Raw genomic sequence first — 12,560 nt, 5'->3', positions numbered from 1 at the left:
AGCTAGAAGAAGCAATCAGATAAACCTGACATAGAGTGGCAAGGATTAAAGAAATCACCCAAAGAAGATGATGAATGGGTTGAGAAAGGAAAGATATAAACAGGTCAAAATCCTGTCAAGATGCATAACCAGCCAAGGCAAGTGGATGAGGAGTCAGAGACAAAGATATACAGATCTGAAACAAGCTTTAAGGTCAAGGCACGAAACTCGTACCCAATCCCATGGTGAACAAATTTAAGACAGTGCAATGAGAGATGAAAAATAGGAATGTCGACCATGGGCATCCACAGTCCTAGAGAAAAGGCCCACCATAGTGTGATTAAAGACAATATAGGCAAAAAGGAAAAGAACCAAGAAGTGATTGAGGTAGGACAGATCAATCAAAGAACTCCAAACTGCATCAAGAATACAAAACTAATGGAGGAACTCTTAGATATAGGACAGGTAAATGGTGGGAAGGTGCTGGACATGGAACATGAATAAAGAATGCAGTGGTCAAAAAGACAAATGAACACTAAAGAAAGAAAAAATTGAATGTAGCAATATGGATACCCCATATGATGCTAAATTTACACCCCCCCCTAAAAAAAAGAACCATCTGTAAGTCCATATTAGAAGCAGAAGGGAAACAAATTTGATACAAGACAGAATCCCACCCCAGAAGATCCCAAAAGCAAAGAGGCCACATTAGTAGGGAAAAAGCCAAGGATGACAATTGTGCCAACATGTAGTTAAAAAGGAGGAAGATATCCCCCAAAATCCCCATGAAACAGATAGAATGCCTCAGAAAGAAAGTGTAAATTTCAAACACTTACTTACCTCTGAAATACCTTCCCTCTCCACAACCAAACTTTCATCATGACTACTGTATACAAACAAATCTGGCTTAATGCAGGAATGCACAACGTACACAAGATCCACTCACACATCAGCGATAACTCACGTGGAAGATTAGACAGTGGAGTATTATGGGTAAATGACATATATGGTATGTGAATATGTTAACAACAACGCAACATTTGAAAACTTTGAGTAATGTTTTGTTGACAATATAAGCTCACACTTAACAAAGCTTTCAGTATTTTAAAGAGTACTTGTTTAAAATTAATTTTAATTCTAAAAATGTGAAACTTCAGTGCTATGTGATACATCTGGTTATTTCAGATATGTGTATGTATTCCATGTAATTGTATGCAGTCTTGAATAAGTTCATGTTCGTCTCTACTGGAATATGATGTCACAGGTACTCACACAACTGGCAAAATTTTTCAAGCATTTGGTCATGTAATAATAAAACTATAAACATATCTAAGTTGTGTGTTTACACTACAGTTATTGCAATAGTAGTGTAGTCATAGGCATAGGAGGTGGAGAGTCAAGGGGGCAGTTGCCCCCTTCCCCATTCTGGCCCAAATAATTTTTTGGGCAAAAATCAAATCACCCAAAAAATTCCGCCGAAAGCTCTGTACATATATAACTTTTTGCAAACTTGTATATTTGCAAATTGATTATGCCTTTTCAGAAAATGTATTACCCACACATGACATTTTCACTTGCACCTTTTTTAACCTTTAGCTCCATATGGTTTTGCATGGAAGTCATTGGAACCATTTTTTCAAGTGACTTTAAACCTTATAGTGCATGATTTTAAAGTCAATTTTATATTTTCAGGCAAAACTTGTTTGCCCCCCCCCAAGTCAAAATTAAGCCCCTACACCTATGAGTGTAGCAGTAATCTAACTAGGCTTAAAAGTTTGAAAATATAATACAAATTTATAGTTTTTAAAGAACATGTTCCTTTATCATAATATTATGACTTTAATACCATTCTCTCCAGGTTCTCCTTTCTGGCTACATCCTGGAGGGCCTTCTTCACCTTTCTGTCCTGGAGGTCCTGGTTCACCTGGCCTTCCTTTTATCCCCATATATCCATCTCTTCCAGGCTTACCTTAAATATTAATATAGTGGAAAGTTAAGGAGATTACAATGTTCACAAACAGTTAAAAAAGCAGTACTCCTGCTTTGATAATTAAAAATAAGAGTTGGTATGCCAAACATTTGACTGTGAACATTCTTGGGTATGACCCTGCTTGCTCATCCTAAAATATATGTTACATAGGTCACATATGTTTTAACATACCTGTATTGTTCATATAAATAGTTGTGTACACATGCAACATTCACAATATTTGTATTTGTTTTTTACATAAAAATGTATTTTAGCTACACATTTTAATATTTAACTCAAAATATGAATTTAGATTAAATACAAAGAATTTAGTTTAAGAGATAAAAGTCTGTCCAGTATAAAATCAATCATTCCATTCAAGTACAAGAAAAAAGAAGAACAAGAAACATCTGGTTTAAACAAATACAACAAAATATAGATTTAAAACCAAAGATCTGATATTTTGATGGAATGGATCAAAATCCACTAACCTGGAATTCCTCGTGGTCCTCGAAAACCATTAGGACCTTGACGCCCAGGTGGGCCAGGAACTGGATCTCCATTTGTTATTTTTTGCTCTGGTGGGCCCTGACAGAAATAAAAATATTTTCTTAAGCTTTTCTTTTAACCTAAACAATGGTAAAAATACTATGATGCAATAACCTAAAAATAAGTTTAGGATTATATTAAAATTGTAAATAACCATGAATGGCAAAGTTTTATATTTCAAATACACATTCATTATCAAAATCAGAATTTCTATAACTTATGCTTCCAATGCTTCAGTCTGTTTAACTTAGTAACTCAACAATTTTTCAGAAACAAGGTTTGAAAATGTTTAACTAATAACCTAAAATAATCAACTTGAATAAGTCAGCACAGATATTTATGATTTACTAGAAATTATTTAAAATTAAAATTTATTTTTTGTTTATTCTGACTATGCAGTTTTTGCCAGAAAACTATAAAGTTGACTTTATTCTAGCTCCTTTTTCCCCTCCATTGTTCCCTAAATGTAATACCTGTTCTGCCCACAGGGATACTGCTTCAATGCTGCATGTTGTGTAAGGTCAAATGACAACAACGTTTCTCACTAGAACTGATGATATACAGAGGTAACAGCCTCCCCTATGCTGAATGAGAATTACCAGCATACGAGAAGGACTAGTTCTTTTGAGAAATCCAATATCTTACATCAAACAAGGAATATTAGTTTAGAGTATAAACAGAATCAACTCACAAGTCCAACAGAAGGCAACTGTCCAGTATCCTATCACAAATATGCACAGTGTTTTTGCCTTTGACATGAAATAACAATCATTTCATCTGGTATAATACTTCATGTCCAGCCTGTTTATTTCTTTGCATGAACTCAGTTAGTTTAGTTAAATTCAGATTTACTTCATAATTTATCCTGCCAATCCTTCTGTTATAAAGCAGACCTATCTAATATTCTTTGAAGAAATCAGATTAACCACAAATACCAAAACAATAGCTGTATCCCTTACACAGAGATCATTTTCTTCCAGTATTGTTTGGAAACATGTGAAATTTTGACTAATGAAAAAAGGTTTAAAAGACTATTTTTCAGTTCTACTTCTGTTATAGCAATAATTATATCTGACATTTTTAAGATTATGCCTTCATTTGGTGTATTCATAAAATTACAATATTTTGATGGTATTACAATTTATGAAAAATTTGTTATGGCCTTTATCAGTAACATTAAACATTGCCTACTTAAATACTAGAATTCTATTTACTAAAAAAACAGAAATCATGAAAAAGTTAATTCAGTAGACTCATTAAGTTGCATACTCTGATGTTAATTTAAAAAATATAAAACACAATGTAGCCCCCCCAGTGGCACAGCGGTATGTCTGCAGACTTACAATGCTAGAAATTGGTTTTCAATACCCATAGTGGGCAGAGCACAGATAGCCTATTGTGTGGCTTTGTGCTTAACTTCAAACAAACAACCACAATGTAAACTATTTATACTACAATAAAAATTTCAAGCAAATGTGTAGATGACAACTACAATATAGGATCAAATATTGTACATTAAATTTCCCCAGCTGACTATTTTGTAAAAAACAAAAACAAATTATTTTTATAAATTAATAAAACAATTTTTACATGACAAAAGTAAGCAAAATTATAAACTGTCATACTGCTTCCAAAATCCATAAATATCACATATATATATAAAAATTAACAACACAAATTGTAATTGAGCTTGTAGGGATGAGCAAATAGACTGGTTGTATTTGTGCGATAGTTTTCAAAGGAAAGTTAATCTTTTTGGAATGTATGGCTTACCCGTAAACAAGGCAAGGGCTAGCATGTTAGCAAGGGCTATTAACTCAGCTGTAGTGGTTGATTTAAACTAGGGCTAGACAGAGGTGAAGGCTATGATATTAGTAAAGTAGGAGTATTCGAAATAAAATTGATGAGTTCAAAGCAGTTGTGGAAACTGAGGATTTTGATATTATGGGTATCACTGAGAATTGGTTTGAATTGAACAATTTTGAGGAGAGACATTTTTTGAAGTACCAGGCTACAGATTATTTACTAGAGATAGAGTATTGAAGAAAGGGGAGGAGTAGCTTTATATGTGAGGAGTGAATTGCATCCTGCTAAGTTAGAGCATATAAAAAAAAAATAGCACTGAGGTTGAGTCAGTTTGGGTTGGTGTTAGTGGATATAAAGGGAAAAGTCTTGTCAGTGGGATTTGTTATTGATCACTAGGTCAGAATGTGGAACTTCATGAGAAACCGTATAATGAGATCAGAATGGTAGCTGAAAAATATAATGTTATTATAGGAAATTTTAATTTCATGGGAAGTGATTGGGAAAATTTTGAGTTTGACAGTGAGGGGGGGATAGGTTTTTGGAAATTGTTCAGGATACTTTTATACACCAACTGGTGATGGAACCTACATGAGAGAAAGCTACATTAGATTTAATATTAGCATCCGATGTGAATATGATAGACAGAGTTGAGGTTGGTGAGCATTTAAGTACAAGCAACCATTTCACTATTAAGTTTGGAATTTTACTACATATAGAATTGAAGAAGAATAGTACCTTGATTCCAAATTTTAGGAAAGCCAATTCTGATGGAATGAGACATGATCTGGCTTCTGTAGATTGGACTAAAGAGTTGGGAGGAGATTTTGAACAGATATGGGAAGGATTTAGGAAAAAATGTATATGCATACAGAACATACATATTACCTACAGAAAAAAAAAGGGCAACAGAGTGGAATAAGCCAGTATGATTCAGCAAAGGTTTAAGAAATCATATTAGGGATAAATATAAGAAATTTAAACTTAATGGAAATATTAAGGACTTGGAGGACTAAAGGAATTCAAGAGATCTGGTTAAAAAGGAAGTTAAAAAGGCAAAAACTGTATATGAAAGAGGTTTGTCTGAGAGAGTTAAATCAAACAATAAGAAATTCTTTACATATATGATATTATGGTTAGGATGGAGATTGGGTTTCTTAAAAAGGATAGTGGGGAGCTGATCTCGAAACATTATGAGATGGTAAACTTATTAAATCATATGTTCTCTTCAGTTTCTACAAAAGAAGAAACAAGTATTATACCTCAACCAGAGCACCTAAAGTATGGGGAAAATATTGATGTAAAATATATCATTTTAAGTTTAGAAATTGTAAGAGAAAAGTTGGGAAACTTTTGAACTATACAACGTTTATCCTAGAGTTTTAAAGGAACTTAAAGATTTGGTTTGCTAACCTCTAGCTAATAATTTTTACAGGTCACTGAGTAGTGGAAGAGTATAAAAAGTTTGGAAGTTGGCCAATCTTAATCCAATATTTAAAGAAGGTGATAAACATTGTCCAGACAATTATAGGCTAGTTAGTCTTAGATCAGTAGTTGAAAAGGTTTTGGAGAGTGTGATTAAAGATGCATTGCAGAGTCACTTAAAGCAGTTTGATATACAGTCAAAGAGCCAGCATAGTTTCACTAAGGGAAAGTCTTGTTTAACAAATCTTTTGACATTCTTTGAGGATGTTACTGCAAGAGTTGATAAAGAAAATACTGTGGATTTGGTTTACCTTGAATTTCAAAAAGTGTTTGAGAAGGTGCCTTACAAAAGACTTGTCACAAAAATTAAATCTGTGGGTGTGGGGGAAATGTTATTAAATTGGATAGAAAATTTTCCGGAAAGTAGAAAGCAGAGAGTAGTAATAAATGGAGTTAGATCTGACTGGATCACAGTTACAAGCCGTGTGCCTCAGGGCTCTGTGCTGGGTCCTATGCTGTTTGTACTTTATATTAATGATATTAACTCTGGAATGACTAACAAAATTTAGAAGTTTGCAAATGACATTAAAATTTTTGGGGTGACTAACTGTATCAAAGATGCCGCAGACTTACAGGGAGATTTAGATCATTTGATATATTGGGCCAATACATGGCAGATGATGTTTAACTATCCAAAATGTAAGGTGATGCATGTAGGTTTTCCCAGTTAAAATTACTGTTACAATTTAAGTTGGAATACATTAAATACTGTGGTTGAAGAAAAAGATCTTGGTGTTGTGATAAAAAAAATCACTTAAGTGTATTGTAGCTAGCAATAGGGCTAATAGGATTTTGGGTAGCATCTATAGCAATATTGAATAAAAGACAAGAGTTATTATTGTTTCACTCCATGGATAACTTGTAAGGCCTCATTTAGAATACTGTATACAGTTTTGGGCTCCTTTCCTAAAGGAGGACATCGAATTGTTGGAGAAGGTTCAGAGATGAACCACTAGGATAATACCTTGGATGGTGGGACTTTCCTATGAGGAGAGACTAAAGTCTCTAAACTTGTTTTCTCTAGAGAAGGGGATTTGATTGAGGTGTTTAAGATTATTAAGGGTATTGATAATATAGATCCATCAATTTTTTTTATGTTTAGAAGTGAAAACAATAAGACAAGAGGTCATAAGTATAAATTTTGGCAGCATAGGAATCGTCTACAGTTTAGGCAGTATTACTTTTTAAACAGGGTGGTTAGCTTTTAGAATGAGCTGCCTTCAAGGGTAATGGAGGCTTAAAATTTAACTGAATTCACAAAAAATTGTATGAATACATGAATAGTAAGATATGGTTATAGTTGGGAGCTGGAAGAGACATCCTTGATGGGCTAATAAGCTCTTTTTGTCCCTTTAAAATTTTATGAGATTTTTTTACGCAAGAAAATAAGTTTTGGGTTTTGTGACAGTAAACATAAGTATGTTGTCTCAATTTCATATCATGAAAAATGAAATCCTCAAAATATAAAAGTAAAATGAAAAAATACAGTTTCTTGTGAAAAGTATGTTATATATATATATATATATATTATTAATTGATTACATATTTCACAAGTACTTACTGGAGAACCTTGAGGAACAGGTCTTTCAGGCCAGCTTTATAAACATCCACAAAAAAACAAAACAAAAACTATAGCATTCTATTTCCTTCTTATAATCAATTTTCCACATTGGAATATAACCATCTAATCTTGTAATTTTCTCCTAAACATCATTTCTGTGCCTATTCTAAAAGTATAATCAAAAGGCACCTTTATAACAACAGAGTTCTAATGTAAGAGCCTTTTATACTACAGAAAACAATGGACACATAATTAAATAAAATAAGCAATTATTTACTGTTATTTTTTAAATTATGCTAATTGAAAAATTAATTTCATATTTCAGAAGTACTTACTGGAGGACCTTGAGGACCAGGTCTTCCAGGCCATCCTTTAAACCCTGGAAAGCCCTGCAGTGAAAAAAAATGCCAGTGTATCTCATGCACATGATAAAAAAAACCTTTCTACTCTAATGAGCAGTTTTTTCTTTAATTCAAATACACAGAAAGTTCTATTTATTTATTAACCACGATCATATATAAAAGGTTACTCAGAAACACTAACTAAGAAGTTGATAATATTTTAACAGTCTTGATAGATTTTAATGTAATCAAATACCATAACATTTCATAGTTTTCTTCAATATTATAGTATATTGCCCATTGTGGCAAAGTACATTAATTACAGGTTTAAGGAAATGTTTTTACTGTTATTATAACAGCTGAGTGTTGGAATTTAATAAATAGTTTAAGTATACACAGTATATAAAGATCTGACTGCAAGTAGTCCTTAAAGTACATTGAAAATTGATATGGTAATAATAACATCATTACACTGTAATTATTATTGTTCTAATTAAACAGGTAACATCTTTTTTTTTAATTTTTATTTCAATGCTAAACAATTTTACCACATATTGAGGTTCTCTTTTAAACTGGTTTAATGTGAAGATAACTGGTCAGTGAAGGTATACTTTCAAACAGAGAAGATATTGTATGCATGTCTATATTAAGAATCATTTGTTTGGCTTTGGATTAATCATTAATAACAAATAGAAAACTATTACAAAACTGCACCACATTTTATAATAGTTTTTGACTGGTTGAGGAGTGTCAAAAATGTTAAATGGGGAATGACCCAGGGTTATGTATCAAAACACAAATAATTTATTTGTGGGAACTTGAATCTGGCTCTTGAGAGGTTAGGTTCTAACTCTGGTTTTGCACCTGTTAAGACCAAGGTTCAAATGCTGTAAAAGGACCTTTTATGGAAAACAAATTGGGTCATCCAGGTGCACATAGCTTTATATTCCCAACTTAGTTTTGGAACAGATTTTATATATTATATTTTAGTGTGAGAGAAGGTTAAAAAATTGTAACTCTTAAAGCTAGGCATTTTTAAGATTTGTTTCAAAAACCACCTTAGATATTTGTTCTAAAGTTAAGTGTTTATGGTCCTGTAAGTAAATTATTTTAGACAATGTTTGATTTATTTTATTGGAGAATTATGTTGTTTGTATACAATTATAATTTGAAATAAAAACACAATGGAAACAAAATATTGACGTTATGTATAAAACTTTGTATTATTTTATTTTTTAATTGAAGGTTACTTTGTTAATTGTCAGTTCCTTGTTTTTGTTTTATGAGTAAGAGGTATTTGCTGGGGGATATCACAGATAATACATCATAAAACAGAATTATAAACAATGATTCACTAGCCATAAGACAGTGTTTGAAGGGATACAGTTTTGAGAAAATGCATTTATAAGCTAATATGTGAACAGTAATTTTCCTGTACATGCTTCTGAGAAACGTTTGAATCATATATGGGTAAATAAGAGCTTTTACAAAAGAATAAATTTTGATCTGTTATAATATTGAAACTCTGAAGTGTGATAGTTCTTAGCTGTAAAGTATTTCTATATTAAACCATTTTCTGTATGTTTAGTAAGCATCAATTTTTACATAATGCTACGTGTTCCTGTCCATGTAACCAGTCAATCTACACATTAAAATCACTAACTAGCCAAAATAAACATTGCACACCGGAACTGATTTTGTGTTTAAAATTAACACTTCATCCTCTAATGTTTTAAATAAATCGTATTAAATCTTTTCCAACATTAGCTAGCACAGCTATAATCTAACAAAATGTACCTTAGATTAATCATTATTAAATTAGGAAAAACAACTGTTTTTAATACAGGTGTAAGAAAAGTCAGCTTTCAACATCTTAGAAAAAATAAAAAATTTTATACACTTAACAAGTGCACTGTGATAGTATACAATCAGTCTAAATTTCTAGAAGCAATAGCAAATTTATATTATTCTGCAATTCCAAAACAAGGTTAATTTTGAACAAATACTTATTGAGAGATTACTAATATATTCATTTGATACAATATATATATATATATAAGTCACTTTAATACTCTCTGATCTGATTTTAATGGAATTTATATTAAATGATGTAATGCAAGAACAACATATATTTTGCACAATTGTTATTCAATACCAAGCATTTTAATGTATATAAAAAAACAATTCATTACCTTTGGGCCAATTATCCCATTTATTCCATCAATTCCAGATTCACCTTTTTGGCCCTTTTGTCCAAATTCACCAACAAATCCTCTTTTCCCTGTTTCACCCTTCATAACAAACATACGATATTAAATGCCATAGTTATTTCTTTGAATGTCTTTCTCCTCAGAAAATTTCACAAAGACAACCCTTGTGTATTTGCATTTGCTATAGTTTAAGTTCTATATACACAATTAAGGCATGTATTAGGTATTACAACAATATGAAAAATTATATCCAATACAAAAAATTACATCACATGGTATTCTACATAAAAATCAAAAAACTTAGTGTTTTTGTTTAAAACACATGATGATAAAGATATTTCTTCTGATCTTATAACTTATCTGGCTGTATGTAAAAATTGATCTCTCTGATCATATTAGGTCATTAAGAAATTAATGTCACTTTTTTTATATGAAAAAACCAGAACTACTTGTATATCAAAACAAAACATTTATTGAATGAAATAGTCTCCATTCTTATCAATGCTGCTTTTCCATCTTACAATCAGGTTTTTAATGCCCTGATTAAAAAAACACTTGGCTCTGAAGTAATAAACATGGTGATGTCCTCTTTAACATCTTCCACATTTGCATATGTTTCCCCATTAAGATGGTGTTGCAGCGAATGAAAAATATGGTAAACTGATGATGCCATATCTGGAGAATATGGTGGGTGGGGGAGAACTTCCCAACCCAAGTCTATAATCTTGTGTTGCATCAAACATGCCACATGTGTACGTGCCTTATCGTGGAGAAGAAACACACCATTCCGATTGATGAGTGAAAGGTGATCCTGAAGAAGGGCTTAATTTTCTGACTACAGATCTCTGCATTGACAGTTAAATATGGATTGAGGAGTTCGAAATGAATTACTACTTTGATTTTCCACTAAATGCAAAGCATCACATTCTGCAGATGGAGTCTAGGTTTTAGGGTCGGAAGTGGTTTTTGTCTAGGACTGTGCCATTGTTTTTGGCATTTAATATTCGCATAGAGAATCCATTTTTCATCACCGTTGACAATTCTTTCCAAAAATGGTTCACGCGCCAGAAGAGACAAAGCAACGTTCACATGTTGGTAACAATGATCATCGGAGAATTCATGAGACACCCAAACACCTTTATAGAGTTTTCCCTTATTCTTTAGATGTTTACAGACTGCTTCATGAGAGACACACAATTTCAGGGCCATTTCACGAGTGTGTTACCTTGGGTTAGACTCAACAAGCGTCTTCAGAGCATCAGTATCAATTCCAACATGTTGGCTTCTGCCATCACAGTTTTTAAGGCTAAAGTCACCTGAACGAAATTTGCTGAATCATCGTTGACATTTACAGACATTCAAAACATTTCCATAAACTTCTTTGATATTCTTTGTGGTTACAGAGGCATTGTTTCTCTTCTTGTATTCAAACAACTTTACATGTCAAATGTGTGTTTTGTTGTGTGCCATCACTATAAGGGATTAGAGTATACTAAACTTTACATATTATATAGGCTACACTAATGTGACATTTAGGCGGTTCATTTAATTATTATACGTAATGTACGTTTTTGGGGGGATGGTTAATGAAAGTGTTCCAAAACATGACATTAATTTCTTGACGACCTAATACTTGATGATGTGAAACATTACTAATACAGCTTAGATGTAACACAATACCTGTGGTAGTTTATGTAAGCATATTTAAATGAAACTCAACATATTTTTACAAAATTTAAAAAGGCCATGGAAGTTTAAAATTTTTTATTTATAGTAAATAAAAGCAATAAAACAGTTTCTTACTAATGAGCCGGGATATCCCATATCGCCTTTCATTCCTTTAAATCCAGGTTGACCTGGGTATCCCTAGGTTTGTAAAAAGGGAAACCCATAAAAAAATGTTATGTAAAATGTACATGAAAACTAAAAAGCAACCTAAAAGATATATAAAATAAAAAATGCATAAGTGACTTCAAAAGTTAATGAATTAGCTGAACCAAGTTCCAAAATGTTTTATAAACAAAATCTATATGAGTACTAAAGAAAATCTGAGACTTAAGCTGAAAATTCAGAACAATTATCTCTGAAAGACAGGACTCAAGCAAAGTCTTGATCACTGTTAATAAATACCAGGTGCTCTCATTAGTTACCAATTATATCACTACCTCCTGATTGATTCAGTCAGTTGTACATTTCATAATTCTAAATAACAGCATCAATTAATATTTACTTCATTCTAACCATTTTTCTTTCCTTCTGTACTTATGCCCTCATTTCTTTCACCTTTCTTTACTTCTGTCACATCAAAATGGCAAGAAACATTCATAAAACAACTGAATTTTAAGTGATTTTTACGTAATGTATTTGCCAGTTATTGAAGTTATACCTTTGGCTAGAATGTGAACTGCATTTGGTTGTTTTTAAAAACAGTGATTTTTATGTTATTTAAGAATTTCCTTTTTGAAATTCATAACCAGTAATATTTTCTGCAAGCTGGAAAGGGAGAAGTGGGGCAATGCATAATCTCAAGTTTAGATGGTCCAATCTTGTACTACATCAAGCACTTAAAAGTGTTTTCGTGACTTCATATTTCATTTCATTACTTATACAGCTCGGCATGGCCAGGTGGTTAGGGCACACAACTCGCAATCTGAGGGTCGCAT

At 32.2% G+C, this 12,560-nt stretch overlaps 1 protein-coding gene across 1 annotated transcript in view; it reads right to left on the bottom strand.

Annotated features, from left to right (window-relative positions):
- LOC106466618 (collagen alpha-1(IV) chain-like) overlaps positions 1 to 12,560 on the bottom strand; it is a gene marked incomplete at its 5' end in the record, with an annotated part of 138,773 nt that overhangs the window by 95,315 nt on the left and 30,898 nt on the right. Inside the window, 5 exons of the mRNA XM_022394658.1 lie at positions 1,826 to 1,948; positions 2,440 to 2,536; positions 7,682 to 7,735; positions 9,880 to 9,978; positions 11,701 to 11,763. Of these exons, the coding sequence (XP_022250366.1) occupies positions 1,826 to 1,948; positions 2,440 to 2,536; positions 7,682 to 7,735; positions 9,880 to 9,978; positions 11,701 to 11,763 (436 nt within the window). The remainder of the gene's footprint in view (positions 1 to 1,825; positions 1,949 to 2,439; positions 2,537 to 7,681; positions 7,736 to 9,879; positions 9,979 to 11,700; positions 11,764 to 12,560) is intronic.

Source organism: Limulus polyphemus, unplaced genomic scaffold (genome assembly GCF_000517525.1).
Source record: "Limulus polyphemus unplaced genomic scaffold, Limulus_polyphemus-2.1.2 Scaffold2324, whole genome shotgun sequence".
Lineage (NCBI taxonomy): Eukaryota > Metazoa > Arthropoda > Merostomata > Xiphosura > Limulidae > Limulus > Limulus polyphemus.
Note: the sequence above shows the minus strand (reverse complement) of the source record. Positions and strands in the feature narration are given on the sequence as shown.